Source organism: Crinia signifera, chromosome 1 (assembly GCF_055691185.1).
Source record: "Crinia signifera chromosome 1, ASM5569118v1, whole genome shotgun sequence".
Lineage (NCBI taxonomy): Eukaryota > Metazoa > Chordata > Amphibia > Anura > Myobatrachidae > Crinia > Crinia signifera.
Genome location: NC_139217.1, coordinates 443,956,214 through 443,975,986, shown reverse-complemented (window position 1 = coordinate 443,975,986; position 19,773 = coordinate 443,956,214). Strand labels below are relative to the sequence as shown.

General features: G+C 48.2%; 1 protein-coding gene across 1 annotated transcript in view; it reads left to right on the top strand.

The window, feature by feature from the left end:
• The window catches only part of PARP8 (poly(ADP-ribose) polymerase family member 8), a 199,658-nt gene that overhangs the window by 89,826 nt on the left and 90,059 nt on the right, over positions 1-19,773 (top strand). Inside the window, exons 4-5 of the mRNA XM_083153875.1 lie at positions 5,484-5,570; positions 17,974-18,044. Coding sequence (XP_083010001.1) covers positions 5,484-5,570; positions 17,974-18,044 — 158 coding nt within the window. The remainder of the gene's footprint in view (positions 1-5,483; positions 5,571-17,973; positions 18,045-19,773) is intronic.

The following is a 19,773-nucleotide window of genomic DNA, read 5'->3' as shown; positions in this document are numbered from 1 at the left end:
AAAACAACAAAATGTAACAACTTTAAAGTGGTAAAAATTGTCTCAAAATTGGACATATTATGAGAAAATTGCAGGACAACACTTAAACTAGATAAAGCGTAGAGAAAATTGCCACAAATTGCTTTGTTGAGTGACAGTTACCTCCAGGGTTCGGAAGCATCTATTATAGTGTATATAGCAATCTCCTGCAGACCTCACCAGAGGAATGCTTCTAACCGATTGGTCTAAACCAGTGGTTCCCAAACTGTGGGCCGTGGTACCCTGGGGTGCCTTGGGGGACTTGCAGGGGTGCCCTGGGTTGATGGTCCAGGACCAATTCAAGTTATTTATGTCCATTATGATAGTCAAAATATGGACAAACAGAAGTAAATTTTGTCCATTACCAAATAACTGATCCTAAGGATGACATAGAAACACAATTTATTTAACTTAATATTTGTTTCTGACTTTCTCAATGAGAAATCTTTAGCCTAGGGGGGTGCTGTGAATAAATTTCTGATGCTTCGGGGTACCGTGAGTCAAAAGTGTTTGGGAACCCCTGGTCTAAACAATCATGCATTTAGTAACATTTTTAATGCTAGACATGTGGCACCCCACTAAGAATACATATCAATGAGTTCCACCACCTGTAATGGAAAGGTGGATGGTACAGTTGGAGACGTTTTCATTGGCTCTGCTGGCGTGCCGGTCGCGCAAGTGTCTTGGACGCTCCCGGGGAGGTGGGAGCGATCAGCAGGGAGGTGGCGGGGACCGGCAGGGAGCTCTGTTGGAAGGGGATGCGAAAGCGTCTCCTGCACGCGTCCCCTTCTGGCTGCTGGCGGAGGCTGGGGGTTGACAATCCGACTGCCAGACCCCCGCTGGAAGAGAGCGGCTCCATCTGTAGTTTGTATGGAGGTGACAAAAACCCTACCACTAGCCCTGTCAAATGGGGGGAGGGGAGGGCGAGGAATTAGCTGGCAGAGGGAAATGAGTTTCATCAGCTCTCCATGACCACTTTAAGCCCTGGTACCACCCATATTATTTACAGTGTGTACAGACCCTAACACTGCATTCTCTGCAAAGGATCAGGGAATAGAAAATGTCACATAACGGATTTTAAAGGGTTTAAAGACTACAAAGTACACTTTTATAGCAAAGACACTTATACATGTGCCCCTCTGCAGGGCCGTAACTAGGGGGGGGCTGGGGGGTCACGCGCACCGGGCGCTGGAGGTGAGGGGCGCTGTGAGGTCCGGTGACAGGTATGTGGACTGCTGCAGGAAGCGCTGATGACTTCCAAAAGACTTGCCGGACGCTGATTGGCTGAATTCAGCCAATCAGCGTCCGGCAAGTCTTTTTGAAGTCATCAGCGCTTCCCGCCGCAGCGCTAGTAGGAGACGGACAGATGCGGCTGCGGCTTCAACGGTGAGAGGACTGTGCGGGGAGGGGGGGTCTCCGGCGCCAGGGACAAGGCGTCATTTGGTCGGTCCCCCCTGTCAGCTGCTAACTAAGCAGCGGGGAATAAACGCTGTGCGCATGCGCACAGCGTCTATTCCCGCAGCCAGGGGGCTGGGGGCATGGCTAGAGGCTCACAGAGCCTCTGGGTCATGCCCCCATAGCGGCAAAATGGGGACGTGGCCTAGCGGGAGAGCAGCGATTATAGGCCACGCCCCAAATTAGGCCACGCCCCGAAGGGGGGGCACCAAAATACTGCCTTGCCCCGGGCGCCGGAAACCCTAGTTTCGGCCCTGCCCTCTGCTTCTGATTTTATTAGGAAATGTATATTAAATGCCACAGACAAGCCATGGGTGTTAAACTGTCTTAAACCCTCTGCGATAAAGACAGCTAACGATATCGATAGCAATTTCCCTTGAACTCCGCAGAGATACAGAATAAACGATTTATATAACATACACAGTGAACGATTTCAAACATTGAAGATAAAGTCAAAGGGGTAAATTTACTAAGATGGGCTTTCTACTGAGGATGGGATGTTGCCATAGCAGATCTCAATCAATAAGAAGTAGACTCTGATTGGTTGCAATAGGACTCCCATCTCAGTAAATTTACCCCAAATTGTTTGCTGCTGAAGCATTTGAAAAGATAGTTACCATTTTGTATTATGAAATCTTTATTGTTCGTACACATAAACTTACATAGGGCAACATTTGACTGCATGTACAGTTGAGATAATGACCGCATTGTTTTTGTGGTACACACTGAACGTTATGCATGATAATATTAATTACATTGATACTGTGCATGTTGTCTGCCTTTATGGCATAGTGTGAAGGGGGCTTTACACTTTAATTGGTTAGAGAGCTGGCATCATGATCTCGAGTTAGAGCTTCAGTGTCAGATGTATCAGGCTTCAAAAAGTGATAATGTGGAGAGTGATAAACAACCAGCCAATTGGCTCAGCCTGTAACGTGACAGTTAGGAGCTGACTGGTTGGTTGTTCACTCTCCATGTTATCAATTTTTTAAGCTTGGCCCTCAGAGCAGTAACCCAGAAATGAAGCAGATGGTTTGGTGCCCCTTTATGCACCTTTCAGTATATTTAGCTTAGGGGGATAAGCCAGACCCCAAAGCAGGAGCCATGGAAGTTTTGGGGGGATTATTTAAACCCACAGAGGCAGACTAAGATGATGTAGTCATAATCTGAATCCTCTTCACTTGTCTTATTTCTCTCCCGAACATTCTCTTTTCTTACTCTGTTTGTTAAACTATTGTCTTCTACCCCAGCTCCCATTGTTTCTTTTCTATTCTCAGATCACGCTTGTGTCACTCATCTCTTATTTTTCTCCTTGCAGATCTCTCCAGCACTCTCTTTTCTTCTCACAACATTCTCCTCAGTTCAGCTACCCTAGCGCTTTCTTCCCATCTCTCCCCCTCCCCCGTATCTTCTCATTTTCTGTTTCAGCTCTCATTCGTATAGGATCATGATTTCTGCTAATTAAATAATGCAGTGGGCTGTGTGTATAGTACAGCTGTGACATCAGAGGCCTGATTACAGGTCCCCTTATGAGTAGCTGTGAGTAACCCAGCACACAATGTTTTGCCAATGTAACTCTCTCTGCAGAGCTTGCGTTTTACATGTATATCATCTCTAACTAGAAGTACTCTCTCTCCCCTGCCAAATGCTGGAGCTCTGTACTTTATCTATGAGTAATCTTCAAGATTCTCATTAAATACTAAAAAAATGTGTTGTGTGTATTTATCTGCCATCCATAACCTGTGCTTCTACTACATAGGAGTATCTTATACCCTTGCTCAACTGCTGCAATAAATTAGGTACTGTAAATGCTGGGTCTATCTGCATTGTGGCTCAGTGGGAAAGGGTTTCTGGCAGTGGAGGAGTTCCAGGAGTAAAATCCACCATCCTGCTCAGTGTCAGTGAAGCCAAGTGCAGTCGGTTGACTACACTGTCAATACTGTAACTGGCAATGATTTCCTATTTGATGTCCTACCTGTCAGTCACAGCACTACAAGTAGTCCTATTAGGAGGGATTTCCTGCCTTTGGGACTGCCAGACCGAGCTGCGGTTAGCAGAGAGCTGGCTTCCTGTAAGAAGCCTCTCCCTGCCTTTTTGTGAAGCCCATTCTAACTTCTATGGGCTGCAGCCAATGCTGTCCATTGAAGCCAGTGTCATATGCAGCCTGGCCGCCTTTGGTGCAATTGCCCTAATACCGGTACCAACCAGATCCATTGCGCAGTCCATCTGAGTCCTCTCCCGGCAGGCATGGGTAGCAGCAGCCCGATACCACAGGCAGTTAGGAGCTGCCACTGGTCCCTGACAAATGAAATGGGTTGAGTTACCTGGGAATCTGACACAGGCAACTTCCAGGGACCTGGGTAAAGGTGCAATGTAAACAGGGTTAATCCTAATGGAGAGCCGGCTCACTGGCGCTTGGAGATGATGTCATCTTCTTGCACTGGCAGAGGGAAGACCCGCCACTTATACATGGTCCAGCCTGCGGTGGAAAAGGGGTAGGATTGTGTCATCACAGGCTCCTGTTATTGGCCCTTATGTATACTAATAAAGACAGGACAGGGCAAGATACGCTATAAATGAAAAGTTCATTGCGTGTATAATAGTATTAATACATATGTGCATCCGTAAACCACAGAGCAGCACAATCAATAGCGGATTCCCGGGAAAGAAAATCTCTATAAAAATTTCTACAGAAACCTGAAAGATTGGTATTCTCGGTTGATGGGTTGACAGTTATTCTTTCAACAGTGAATAGGTTGACACATTAAAAAGGTTGACATGGTCTAAGTCGGCACTGGGAAAAAGGTCGACACACGCAAATGTCGACGTGTTAATCGTCGGCACAGGAAAGGGTTGACATGTTTTTCGGGATTTTATTTTTAATGTTTGGATGTTTATGTAAATCGAGCAGGGAGTGCGAATGGGAGGCGGCCGTCCCGGCATTTGCAGGGTGGCGTCTGGTGGACTCGCAAGGCTGCGTATGCGCAGCCTTGCCAATCAACCAGAATAAGGTCCTATGTGTGCACTATATAAATAACTGGTAATAAATAAATAATAGACACCATTTTCCAGGTCAACATTTTGCGTGTGTCGACATTTTGTCAATGTCAACCTAGACCTTATCTACCGTTTGCGTGTGACAACGGATTGCCTGGCGACCTAATAGTCCAAACTGAAAAGATAAGTGCCCCATCCAGGCTACATAAGAAACACAATTAATTATTTTTAACAAAAAGTATCCAAGGTCCTGTTAGAGTTCATTTATTGGCATGTAAGCGTCCAGGGTATTCTTTATGGACACAGGCTGGCAAATGCCCAGGTAGGGGCACATAACGGACATCTTTTCAGCACTTGCCAAGCAATACATTTTGCTACTGACAAAGCCAACCTGCATCCCCACTTAGACTGCCTATATGGGGAGGGTCAAGTGCACAGAGGCAGATAACTGGAGGTGGGATATAGAGGATGCACAGTGTTCTGTATGGCGGATACTGATGGCATTTCCAATCACAAGATACATGACATCACACAGCGCTCTGTTTAATTGGTGCAGTGAGACATCCATCCTTCCCAGGCCCTACAAAATGAAAAGAAATGTATCAAACATTCCAAAGAAGGCCGGCAGAGAAGCTGTGCATTGCTCTGCTGTCTAGTATTTATCTAGAATATTCTATACATACATCTCCCCCCCCCCAAGTCCCAAAAGACAATGAAGTCTACAAAAAAAAAAATCCAATTTAAGGTCAGAAGGGAAAAGGCACCAAATGACACATTCATCTCTATATTAATTACTGATATCCACAAACACCTGCAGTTTTCCCATCAAAAAGAGATCTTATTATGTACAGAGGCAGATCAATGTAGTACTATGTAACACTGTGCACACACAGCTGGGAGACACGCTCATTAATCAGGCCATGTATAGAGTAATTATATGCGTGATACCTTCATTAATGTGTTCTTATTTATCTACCAATGTTCTGTAATAATGGATTTGTCTTTGTTTGCAGATAACACTTATGTATCAAGCTCAGAAAATGATGAAGATGTGTTAGTTACTACAGAGCCCATCCCGGTCATTTTCCACAGGATAACAGGTAACAAGTCTATCTGTCTATCTGTCTGTCTGTCTATCGCTCTATCTATCTATCTATCTATCTATCTCATACTTGTCTACTTTTTTAAACTAGTTTCAGGGAGATTATAGTTGGAAATAGAATTTTGCACAGCGCCCCATTGAGGGGGCGTGTCATTCTCCACCCAAAGGGTGTGGTTAGTTCCATATATGGAGAGATTGTGAAAAGAGATTGTGAACGTGGCACCTAGAAGCGTGGGTGTGCACTGCTACATCTGAGAGGAATCTTTTACAATGACTTAAATGCAAATGTAGATGAGCCCCAAAGCAGTTAGTAAGAGCTACTGTACTTGGTAAAGTGCTGGGAAATGGTGCTGATGATTCAATGTAAATGTATCTAACTCTCATTTCTTTTTTCCCAAAAAATGTAACAGTGTAATATGGGCTAGGTGAAATGAGGGAGATTGCTAGACTAATGAGGGAGATAGGGAGATTGCTGTTATTTCAGGGAGTCTCCTGCACAATGCAGTAGGTTAGGCAACTATGATCTATCTATCTATCTAGGGGCGTGACTACACATCATGGGGGAGTTGTCACTCATTATGGAAGCAAGAGGGTGTGGCTTTGCAGCCATAGTTTCTATAACGTTTACTTTCTTCTCTAGAGTCCCGCATCGGGCGCTATAGCTGCATCAAAAATCACATTCAAAATGGCGCCTGTACATGTGCAGTAGTAAAATTAGTCTCCAGAACATGGCAGGGGCCATGTTTCTGGAGACCTGCTCTTACGCAGCAGACTCTGGAAAAATGGCAGAGCCTACTGAAGCATGGAGAGGAGGAGGCGCACCTGGAGATTGCGCACAAATCCCCTCTTCTGTTAAAAGGCCGCTGCTTGCAGCATACCCCATCTAAGCATGTCAGTCGATCACAGTGCCAGGAGGATGATCCATTCAGCTGGGCAACCAGATGGCATTTGGCCCATAAAACATTTGGCATAAAGAGTAATTCTCTAAAATTCCTAATCTAGTTAATGATTAAATGTGCTTGTAGTTGCCTTCTGTTGCACTGCTATCTGATGTCATCTCAGATTGCTCCCGGTTGTGGAATTTCCCACACCTGCTTCCTGATTGGGCCTTCACACAGGGCGAATTCATGGCATTTTCTAAGCGATCTGTCTAGGTCACTTAGAATAGGCCCCTACATTGCTCAGAGTGTAGGGGCGATACGCGGCCCCACATGTTGCTATCACCCGGCAATTAATATCCTGCACGCAGGATAAATCTAGTGAGATCACCGGCCAGGGCCAGTGTTCTCACCGAAGAACACTGGCCCTTACCGATTGCTCAGCACTCAGCGCTGACACATCACTGTGTACCGCTGTGTGCTGAGCGATCTTGCTGAATGATCTACATTGCTCAAATCGCTCAGCAGTGTCTCCCCGTGTGTAGGCCCCTTAAGTGACAGCCAGGGCAGCCGAGGGGGGGGGGGAGCGGGTACTAATTACGCGGGCCCAGGCTTGCTGGAGGGGCCCTGCAGGGGCCCTGGCCCGACACCTCCCTTCCCCCTCGGTCCCTCCCAGGTAGCAACACTTCTACAGCATGTGCTGATAGCAGGCTCAGTATGAGCATCTCACTGACAGCGTGTGAGCTCATGCTGAGCCTACTGTCCGCACAGCACATGCTGTAGGTGTGTGCTGCTGCTGCTGCTACTGAGTTTATAGTTTTTAGAGTTTTCTTTCACCCTCCTCTAAACATTTTGGGGGCGTGGTCTAAGTGCGGGAGGTGGCCACACCTCCCGCACTTAGACCACTCCCCAAAATTTAACCGGGGCCCGGTATTCCTCTCGGCTGCCCTGGTGACAGCTGTCATGAGTACACACTGAAATATACACAGTCAACATAGAGTGTGACTCTTAAAATATTTCCGATTTATGGGAAACATGGCAGACTAAGGGTCCGTGGCCCATTCTGGGACAGAAAAATACGTTTTAAAAAATCCTTTATGCAATTGGAGCATTTGTCCCTTTAAACAGCTGGCTTGGGCACCTGCTGGTCCTCTCATACAAGCCTGGGTAATTAGTACCTGACTCCCCTGATATAGGAAGGTGGCATTTTTCTGCTTTCTCCTTCAAAAGCCGGAATCTTCATAGTCCAAACTGCTCATTAATTCCTACCAATATTCAGAACTATCGATAAAATGTTTAACTATTTCTTAACGTGATGTTCAAGTCGTTTGTCTTCTGCATGTTTAGTAGTGTTGGCTCGTAATCAGCGATATGAACATTTGCGCTGCTCTGGCAGCAGTCATAATGGAACATTTAAATTCTAGGCAGAAATCTTATCTTGTCTGAATAATTTAGAGAACAGGCTGACAAGATGATGTGCCAGGTGACAGTTTATATTATGTGCTTCCTCTATCCGCGTCCTTTCACATCGCAGGTGCCTGCTTAGCACATCCCTGGATTCCGCAGAGCTGCACTGTGCTGATTGGCTGATCCTGCGGAGGTTTCGTATTGTGAAATGCAAAGTCCAAATTCTCAGAGTCTTCAGCTTCTGGAAATGTGACATAAACTATGCAACTATAACAAGGCACTGGGAATGATCGCTGAGAGGAGATAGGTTCTGTAAATAGTGAGAGGGTTGTACTCGTAAGGTAGGGGTACATTTACTAGAGCTTCTAAAAATAAATGGCGTCATTCAGATCTGTATACTCACAGCTAGGGAAGCCAATCCCGAAGCATTTTTTCAATCCCGGATTTCGGGATTGAAAAATGCCCAATCCCGGGATTCCCGGGATCGGCTTCCCTAATTTAAAAAACTCACCCCGGCCGCCCCACATATTTACTTACATGTGGGGTGGGGTGCGGTGCGGCCGGGTGTGTGGGTGGGCAGCCGGCGGGGTGTCTGTGGAGCCGGGCAGCCGGGTGTGTTGGCGGGCGTCAGGGGATCCGGCGGGTGGATGGGCTGGGAGCCGGCGGGTGGATGGGCAGGGAGCCGGCCTGGAGGGTGGGTGGATGGGCGGGTAGCGGCTAGCGGGGTGGGCAGCGAGCCGAGGGGTGGGGGAGCGGGCTTCTGGGGAGCCAGCCGGGTTGGTGGGTGGGGGTGAACGCATGCTGCACAGAGCCACACTGGCTCTGTGCAGCTGCTTGGCCTGCGCAGCGTGACCTCTGTACTCGTCATGCTGCGCAGGGATGCACTGCCGGGGAAGGGAGAAGCCGGGCAGCGCCTGAGCACACGCTCAGACGCTGGCCGGCATTAGACTGCGCATGCGCAGTCTAATCCCGAAATCCCGGGATTGGAAACTCCAATCCCGGGATTGAAATCTCGGCGTTTTAGGGGCCAAATCCCGGGATCCCGCCGATCCCGATCCCGGGATTGGCCACCCTACTCACAGCCTAGCTAACAGGTAAACACATGTGCATATGGGGCCGAATTTGGTCTGAATCGGCCCAGAAGAGAGGTGATTTTACCCATAGCAGCCATTCTGACTATCATTTTCCAGGATGCAATAGAGAAATGATAGACAGAATCTGGTTGCCATGGGAAACATCACCTCTTTTCATTTTTAGAAGCTTGAGTGAAGTTATTCAATAGAATCCCTTTAGATGTCCTCTATTAGGGCTGCATTACAGCTGTACCCCCATACAGTGAGCATCTTTACACTATATGGTGCAAAATGCCCGGTGCAACTGAAATGTTCCGACAGGAATCGTTTGCCATATTTCTCTATTGTTTTGCATCTTAGTCGCAGTTGCAAACGCAGCAAAAACCTGCTCCCAGTCTATCAGAGTTCTAGGCTGCAACTCAAATCACAAGCGAATTGGTTTTACCAAGTGTCGTTTTGTGCTATTTTTTTTTCGGTACTTATGTATTATCTGGGCTCCCATGTTAAATGCACCCCATTTTTTCATACCCCTACTATCCAACTACACATGGAGTTGATTTTATATAGTGTGGCGAGCGCAGCGAGCCACTGTGCCCGAAGCGTGGCGAGCGCAGCGAGCCCCGCGAGGGGACACGGTCTCATAAGAAAAACGGAAGCCCAGATATTACATAAGTACCTTTTTTTCATTAAAAGGCTGCTTATTCCCAAAACCTTGTGAATAATGCACAAGCAGCTTCTGCTGATTAAAATAATATATGGTATGCCTATATTCCATCGGTGACCACGGATGCATCTGCATGTGAAATGTTCCGTGCCATTTCATATGCAGTCCCGGTCACAAGCAAAATACATGCATGTTGCATATCCTTTGAATCAGCAGAGTCTGCTTGTGCAGCTTATTCACAAAGATGCCCAGGATATACTTTCGCATTAATATATAATAGGTAGACTGACTCGCTTTATCCTAGCAGTTATCTCTGGTCACTTATCGATTAATTATTTAGACTAATTTCAACAAAACGATATGTAACACGGAGCCAGGGTATACTTTAATATCTGAAATCACTACCTGCATACAATCATAAATATGATTTAAAACAGTTAATATGATTGATAGTGTTAACATATAAAGAAAACTAGGTGATTCATCACGCCATACGGGCGCTCTTCACACCGTCGTAATTTGTGAACGTTTGTATTGTGAGAAATATAGTTAGAATTGTATGAAAGATGCCTGTATTGCAACTTGAGTTATAGATGAAATGTGTTAAATAGAGAGCATATGATTTGGAAGGGGGTGTGTATATATATATAATTGCGGGGGGGGGGGGGCGGAGATTGGCATGAATCGTGGGAGGGGGCGGGGCGCGGGGGGCGCAAATCGCGGGAGGGGCAGTCGCGTGGGGCCGCGAATTGCAGGAGGGGGTGGTGCCGTGAAAGGGGGGCTCGCGGGGGTCCGCGAATCATGGGAGGGGGACGTGAATTGCTGGAGGGGGGGCGGGGGTCCGCTAATCGCGGGAGGGCGTGGGGGGGTACCGTGAATTTCAGGGGTGGGCGGGTCGCGGGGGTCCGTGAATTGCGGGAGGGGGGGTTGTGGGGGTCCGTGAATCGAGGGGGGGGTCGCTTATCGCTGGAGGGGGGTGCATGAATCGCAGGAAGTGGGGGTCGCGGGGGTCCGTGAATTGCGGGAGGGGGGGTTGTGGGGGTCTATGAATCGCGGGAGGGGGGGTGCCGTGAATCGTGGGGGGTGTGTGGGTCTCGGAGGTCTGCGAATCGTGGGAGGGGGGGTGCCGTGAATCGCGGGCGGGGCGCGGGGGGACCGCGAATGCCGGGAGGGGGGGTCGCAGGGGTCTGCGAATTGCGGAAGGGGGGTGTGGGGGGTGCCGTGAATCGCGGGGTCTGCGAATCGCGCACGGGGGGTGCCGTGAATCGCGGGAGAGGGGGGGCGCGAATCGTGGGAGGGGGGTGTCACCTGGTGGCTGTGGAGTAATGGTGGATGGTGGCCGTGTACTGTAGCCCTGGCTGGACAGGGGGAGGTGATTTCAAGGGGCTGGTGGTGTGTATCACACTGGTCTTTTCCCTGGGGGGGCGGGTTTGTGTAGAACGCTGGGCGGGAACGTTATACACACAGGAGATGAGTGACAGATCTGGCTAAATATATAAGAGATAAAAAAAGTAATATTTGAGTATATATTTTTATTAATATAACCAATTGTGTGCAAAATTGCCCCTGATATCCTGTACCTGCCAGTACATTAAACAGTAATACAGGTCACTAAGCTTTCCCAGAAGCATCTTTTACATATTCATCATTGGAACATGCTATAAAGTGGGAGAGAAGCACAGTGTGACCTTAGTGAATTCATGAGGGCTGATCGCAGCTAAAATTTTATAGCCCTTCATATGCGCCACTAATTTTGATGCCACGTAAAATATACAGAAAGTGGATTTAAACACACACACATTCACTTACAATTGATTATAATCCATCAACATTGTTTTTATGGTTATATATTCAGCTATACAATGTGCACATTCAACCATAATTACTAGGTTTTATATTGTCATACAAAAGATACATATCCATAAGTGTCATAAATGTGTATAGGAGAAATAATAAACACAGATTAAAAGCCCACAGGGACAACATAAGTCAGTTACGTAAACAGTAAGGGATATACTAAATGGAAGCTTTTCAAAATATATATTTTTTATTGTAGAATATGTAAAATAAGACGTGGTTATAAGGAAAATGTGTTTCTCAAGATGCAAACAGTTGATGCTGGAAAAATTTAAGAGGGGCTGTATAATGTAAGTCAGAGGGACTGGATGATGGAAGGGAGTCAGAGACTGGGTGCTGGAAGGGAGTCAGAGGGGCTGGAAGGGAGTCAGAGGGACTGAATGTTGGAAGGGAGTCAGAGCAACTGGATGCTGGAAGGGAGTCAGAAGGACTGAATGCTGTAAAGGAGTCAGAGGGACTGGATGCTGTAAGGGTGTCAGAGGGACTAGATGCTGGGAGGGAGTCAGAGGGACTGGATGCTGGAAGGGAGTTAGAAGGACTGGATGCTGGAAGGGACTCTGAGGGACTGGATTCTGGAAGTGAGTCAAAGGGACTGGATGCTGGTAATCAGAGAAACAAGATAGTGGAAGGGACTCGGAGGGACTGGATGATGGAAGGGAGTCAGAGAACTGGATGCTGTCAGTGAGTCAGAGGGACTGGATGCTGTCAGGGAGTCAGAGGGACTGAATGCTGGAAGGGAGTCAGAGGGACAGGATGCTGGAAGGCAGTCAGAGGGACCGGATGCTGGGAGGGAGTCAGAGGGACCGGATACTGGAAGGGAGTCATAGGGACCGGATGCTGGAAGGGAGTCAGAGGTACTGGATGCTGGAAGGAAGTCAGAGGGACTAGATGCTGGAATGGAGTCAGATGGACTGGATGCTGGAAGTGAGTCAGAGGGAATGAATGCTGGAAGGGAGTCAGAGGGACTGGATGCTGGAAGGGACTTAGAGAGACTGGATGCTGGAAGGGAGTCAGAGGGACTGGATGCTGGAAGGGAGTCAGAGGGACTGGATGCTGGAAGGGAGTCAGAGGGACTGGATGCTGGAAGGGAGTCAGAGGGACTGGATGCTGGAAGGGAGTCAGAGGGACTGGATGCTGGAAGGGAGTCAGAGGGACTAGATGCTGGAAGGGAGTCAGAGGGACTGGATGCTGGAAGGGAGTCAGGGGGACTGGATGATGGAAGTGAATCAAAGGGACTGGATGCTGGGAGTCAGAGGAACGAGATGGTGGAAGGGACCCAGAGGGACTGGATGCTGGAAGGGAGTCATAGGGACTGGATGCTGGAAGGGAGTCAGAGGGACTGGATGCTGGGAGTCAGAGTAACAAGATGCTGTAAGGGAGTCAGAGGGACTGAATGCTGGAAGGGAGTCAGAGGGACTGGATGCTGGAAGGGAGTCAGAGGAATGAGATGCTGGAAGGGACTCAGAGATACCGAATGCTGAAAGGGGATTTAGAGGGACTGGATGCTGGGAGGGAGTCAGAGGGATGGGATGCTGAAAGTTAGTCACAGGCACTGGATGCTGGAAGGAAGTCAGAGGGACTGGATGCTGGAAGGGAGTCAGAGGAATGAGATGCTGGAAGGGACTCAGAGATACCGAATGCTGAAAGGGGATTTAGAGGGACTGGATGCTGGGAGGGAGTCAGAGGGATGGGATGCTGAAAGTTAGTCACAGGCACTGGATGCTGGAAGGAAGTCAGAGGGACTGGATGCTGGAAGGGAGACAGAAGGACTGGATGCTGGAAGGGAGTCAGAGGGACTGGATGCTGGAAGGCAGTCAGAGGGACTGGATGCTGGATGCTAAAAGGCAGTCAGCAGGACTGGATGCTGAAAGTGAGTCAAAGGCACTGGATGCTGGGAGTCAGAGGAACGAGATGGTCGAAGGGACCCAGAGGGACTGGATGATGGAAGAGAGTCATAGGGACTGGATGCTGGTAATTAGAGAAACAAGATAATGGAAGGGACTCGGAGGGACTTGATGATGGAAGGGAGTCAGAGAACTGGATGCTGTCAGGGAGTCAGAGGGACTGGATGCTGTCAGGGAGTCAGAGGGACTGGATGCTGGAAGGGAGTCAGAGGGACAGGATGCTGGAAGGCAGTCAGAGGGACCGGATGCTGGAAGGGAGTCAGAGGGACCGGATGCTGGAAGGGAGTCATAGGGACCGGATGCTGGAAGGGTCGTCAGAGGTACTGGATGCTGGAAGGAAGTCAGAGGGACTGGATGCTGGAATGGAGTCAGATGGACTGGATGCTGGAAGTGAGTCATAGGGACTGGATGCTGGAAGGGATTTAGAGACTGGATGCTGGAAGGGAGTCAGAGGGACTGGATGCTGGAAGGGAGTCAGAGGGACTGGATGCTGGAAGGGAGTCAGAGGGACTGGATGCTGGAAGGGAGTCAGAGGGACTGGATGCTGGAAGGGAGTCAGAGGGACTAGATGCTGGAAGGGAGTCAGAGGGACTGGATGCTGGAAGGGAGTCAGGGGGACTGGATGATGGAAGTGAATCAAAGGGACTGGATGCTGGGAGTCAGAGGAACGAGATGGTGGAAGGGACCCAGAGGGACTGGATGCTGGAAGAGAGTCATAGGGACTGGATGCTGGTAATTAGAGAAACAAGATAGTGGAAGGGACTCGGAGGGACTTGATGATGGAAGGGAGTCAGAGAACTGGATGCTGTCAGGGAGTCAGAGGGACTGGATGCTGTCAGGGAGTCAGAGGGACTGGATGCTGGAAGGGAGTCAGAGGGACAGGATGCTGGAAGGCAGTCAGAGGGACCGGATGCTGGAAGGGAGTCATAGGGACCGGATGCTGGAAGGGTCGTCAGAGGTACTGGATGCTGGAAGGAAGTCAGAGGGACTGGATGCTGGAAGGGAGTCAGATGGACTGGATGCTGGAAGTGAGTCATAGGGACTGGATGCTGGAAGGGACTTAGAGACTGGATGCTGGAAGGGAGTCAGAGGGACTGGATGCTGGAAGGGAGTCAGAGGGACTGGATGCTGGAAGGGAGTCAGAGGGACTGGATGCTGGAAGGGAGTCAGAGGGACTGGATGCTGGAAGGGAGTCAGAGGGACTAGATGCTGGAAGGGAGTCAGAGGGACTGGATGCTGGAAGGGAGTCAGGGGGACTGGATGATGGAAGTGAATCAAAGGGACTGGATGCTGGGAGTCAGAGGAACGAGATGGTGGAAGGGACCCAGAGGGACTGGATGCTGGAAGGGAGTCATAGGGACTGGATGCTGGAAGGGAGTCAGAGGGACTGGATGCTGGGAGTCAGAGTAACAAGATGCTGTAAGGGAGTCAGAGGGACTGAATGCTGGAAGGGAGTCAGAGGGACTGGATGCTGAAAGGGAGTCAGAGGAATGAGATGCTGGAAGGGAGTCAGAGGAACCGAATGCTGAAAGGGGATTTAGAGGGACTGGATGCTGGGAGGTAGTCAGAGGGATGGGATGCTGAAAGTTAGTCACAGGCACTGGATGCTGGAAGGAAGTCAGAGGGACTGGATGCTGGAAGGGATACAAAAGGACTGGATGCTGGAAGGGAGTCAGAGGGACTGGATGCTGGAAGGCAGTCAGAGGGACTGGATGCTGGATGCTGAAAGGCAGTCAGCGGGACTGGATGCTGAAAGTGAGTCAAAGGCACTGGATGCTGGGAGTCAGAGGAACGAGATGGTCGAAGGGACCCAGAGGGACTGGATGATGGAAGAGAGTCATAGGGACTGGATGCTGGGCGGGAGTCAGAGGGACTGGATGCTGGGAGGGAGTCAGAGGGACTGGATGCTGGGAGGGAGTCAGAGGGACTGGATACTGGGAGGGAGTCAGAGGAACTGGATGCTGGGAGGGAGTCAGAGGGACTGGAGGCTGGGAGGGAGTCAGAGGGACTGGATCCTGTAAAGGAGTCAGAGGGACTGGATGCTGGAAGGGAGTCAGAGGGACTGGAGGCTGGGAGGGAGTCAGAGGGACTGGATCCTGTAAAGGAGTCAGAGGGACTGGATGCTGGAAGGGAGTCAGAGGGATTGGATGCTGGAAGGGAGTCCAAGGGGTTGAACGCTGGAAGGGAGTCAGAGAATAGGAGGATGATAGGTCCACTTTAATTATGGAAGTGGCATCTGGCCAGTTACTGTTCCTTCAGGTGGTTCTTAGCAAGTGCATATTATTTCATGTAAGGTTCTCATTACAGATGAAGGTCTTGCTATCGGTCTTCCCTTAAAGCAGCATGAAACCAGAGTTTTCTGTAATTAATCATAATGGGGGAAAAGCGCATAAGTCATGTTAGAGCTTTTTCTCTTTTCATCTTCACTGGGTTGAAGTAATCCTGCAATTTATTACTTTCTGCATGCTGTCACAGAGCGCACAGAACAGCCTCCATCCTCCTCTCCGCTGCCAGCAGAGTCCCTATTACAGGGATTGGCTCGATTGCTTTCAGCAGATAGTAAAGGTCATTTGTGAAAGTTCTATCACATTTGTATTTGTGCAAATCATGCAAGTGAGGGAATATTAGAGAACAGGGCCTGATTAAAAGTTCCAAGTGCCCCAGGCTTTTGCTGTCAATTCCCTCCACGGCAGAGCCCGGGCATGGGGGCTTTAGTGCATTTGAACACTGGCGGTTTGTACGTATGGGCTGCAGGGCTGCAGCACCCCCAGGTAAAATCCGCCACTGTAGTGAAGCCAAATGCAGTCTGTCAGACTGCACTGGCTTCACTGTGACTGGCACTGACTTCATATTGGAAGTCTGACCTGCCAGTCACCCAAGGCAGTCCCATTGGGAGGTGTTGGTACTGGGCATGCGCCAGTCCCGGTGCCTGTCATCATTGTACAAGCACTGGGAACAATGCAGCGGGGACCAGGAGGAGCAGCGGTGGCAAGGGGGAGCTGGCATCGCAGCCAGTGGCAGCCCGCCTCCTACCATAAGGTAGGAGCTACCACTGCATTTGAAAATTGAGGGGTTTTTACCGCATTTTTGCTTTAGTGCATTCCGCAATTGGCTTTAGGTGGACCAACTGGCGCTGTGGCACAGTGTACATAAAGTAATGGTTCCATTAGTGAAATACTTAACCACAACCACCTGGCAGTCACCTTAAGAACTTTACTCAACACTGTACATCAGGACAGGTGATAGCTAAAAAGCATGGAATAAATTAGGCCTTCATTTTATTCCTCGTCTGTCACCTGAAGGGTGTTCCCCCTCCCCCAGTCTTGGCACCCTAGGCCGCAGCCTAATCAGCTTATTGGTTAATCAGGCATTGTCAGAGATGGACTAAGGCTATACTTCCCCCCCACCCCTCATGGGGACTTGCCGCCATTTAGAGGGATGTGGCCTAGCAGCAAATCCCCATCTCAGCTGCCGGCATGGCAGAGTGCTGGGTGGCAGAGATGCTTAGCCAAGCATCTAAACGGCCAGACTGTGCCTTGGGCCTTTCTGGCTTTTTCCAGAATTTCCAGTCCGACCATTGGGGTATAGTGAACTATCTCCAATACATGGGCCATTTTTTCTCATTTCTTTCTAAATGCACATAGATAGTACACAAACAGAAGCATCGCACATTTACCTGATTTCCAGCAGTTCCTGACCACCAGAATGTGGATTGGTGGCCACCTACTAACCAGTACATTACCATATTTCCCAACTTCTGGTAAATCAGGACAAGGGGAATTGGTTACTACATACTGTGGTCATGACTATGTAATATTGTGTATGACCACATAAAAAGCTGTTCATTTCCCAAGCCTATCACAAAAGAGGTGCTGACCATTGCTAATGGGACAATACTCTTATATCGTTACCATTCGGCCAAAGTCAAAACGGTTGAAAAGTATGCGTTCCCATAAAAGCACTTTCTCCACCCTTGGAATATCATATAAATATTCATACAAGCATAGCAAAGTCTTGGTTTGTATGTGGGCGTCTCTTGTACTAGTCATGTTGTATTTCGCATAAGTCAGATCTTAAAGATAAAGCCCACATACAGTCTTGGTTTGTATGTGGGCGTCTCTTGTACTAGTCATGTTGTATTTCGCATAAGTCAGATCTTAAAGATAAAGCCCACATACAGTCTTGGTTTGTATGTGGGCGTCTCTTGTACTAGTCATGTTGTATTTCGCATAAGTCAGATCTTAAAGATAAAGCCCACATACAGTCTTGGTTTGTATGTGGGCGTCTCTTGTACTAGTCATGTTGTATTTCGCATAAGTCAGATCTTAAAGATAAAGCCCACATACAGTCTTGGTTTGTATGTGGGCGTCTCTTGTACTAGTCATGTTGTATTTCGCATAAGTCATATCTTAAAGATACTTCTAACAAGAGACACCTGTAAAGGTACACTCAACCCAAAATATCGGTGTAAATTGTAAACATGCACAAATTTTACTTGCCCGCATTGCGTAGTTCCATCCAAGTCTACATCGGTCCTGCTGGATTTGATTTGACCCAAACCCACATTTGTCCTTTGGAATATCCTTGCATTTACTGTATAACCATTGTTGTCTTTCAGAGCTGAGGAAATCCAATGACATTACCAGCTGCTTGTCCATTAAGTCTAGACTACAGAAAGAGAATGGAGAGGTAACGTCTTGTGCTTAATATATGCAATCATTTCTCTTGAGATGTTTTGTGGACGACTTAATGTTCTTTAGAAATGTAAATAGGGGAAGTTATGTGAGGAGTTTGTCAGCCAAGTAACCTTTAATGGAACTATTGAATAGATATAATTGTGCGATGTACTATGTAAAATAGAAAGGATGACTAGAAATACAAGCTCATTGCCTTTTAAGAGCTACTCATGACACTGACAGATACATTGGTAAAAGTTTGGAACGGAAGATGCTATACTGTATAGAAGTAGTGATGTGGAGAGTACTTATCAATACAGTGCACACCTCAGGATTTATTTATAAAGCAGCAGTTTTCATATGGCACCGTATCCCGGCGGGTTGGAGGTGAAACTTGAAGCGGCACTGCCAGTCAGAGTAAAGCACCCCCATTGACGAACACAAAAGTCTGGTCATTTTTTGTAGAGAATAGCCGATAAAAGTGATTTTAATAAATAATAAATTCTGTACCTTGGCTCACAGTGTTTGTATCCAGCAATATTGCCTGCACAGGGACGTGGTGGGGGAGCCGGCATTGGCAAGTACCTACACACATGCCAGCAGCGATGGAGTGGGCATCTGACAGCGTGGCCCTTGCTAGTGATGGCTTCCGTCAGCAATGCTGCTGACATTATGCGGGGACATAGTGCGTACACACTAGACCAGTGGTTCTTCAATCTGTGGGTCCGGACCCAAAGTGGGTCGCAACCATCTCAGAATGGGGTCGCGACTTCATGTTAATGACTGCCAGGCTGAGGACTTCACCCACTCCCTCTCCTTATTCACCCTCTTCCACCCTCTTTCTCTTTGCCATCACCCTGTCACCCTCTGCCACCATCTTCCTCCCCCTATCACTCACTGCCTCTCCCTACTCACCCTCTGTCTCTCCCTGACACCAACTGCCTCAAATGCTCTCCCCCTGTCACACTCTACTGTTTACAGCAAACCTTGGTCTCCACATCACCCTCTTTCACCCACTGCCTTCTCTATGTCAACCACTGCCTTCCTACCACCCCCAAAGCCTTCACAGCTGGTATAAACTTTAATTTTCTCATGTATAATATATATATAAAAGGGCTGGGGTCATGTAGTATTTTTTTTTATTGTCGGGGTATTTGATGGGGTCCTAGAGCAAATTAGTTTGAGAATTCCTGCACTAGACTATATGCCCCATATTATGGTCTAGTGAAGGTGTCCTCAAACTATTTTGCTCTGGTACCCCATTAGACAATAAAATTATTACAGGACCCCAGCAAATTCCTGCAGAAGGTCATCACATCACATGTGTAGTCAGCAGACAGCACATACATGGCAGCATTGTGGGGGCACAAAATAATGGGAGGAGTCTATATCAACAGACAATTCAGACAGATTTATCAGACTCCTTGAATCACTGACTGAGATTAGAGAAGTCATCAGCCTCATGGTCAGCAACATGGAGTCGCAACCCCATGCTAAGAAGGTCAGGACTCACTTTGGGGTCAGGGCCCACAGTTTGAGAACTTTCTGCTCTAGTGTGTACCCAGCTTTAGAGTGTACACTAGTTTATGCCGTGAGGGTAATTCAGTAATACTTCAAATATACACAATACAGTACAAAGAAACTAAGCTTTATGCTCTTGTGAAAACAATGCCTGTTTAGTTGCTATGGCTTTTAGTGTAGCAGAGTAACATAAGCAAATAATCAGCAGTGTGTTAGAAGAG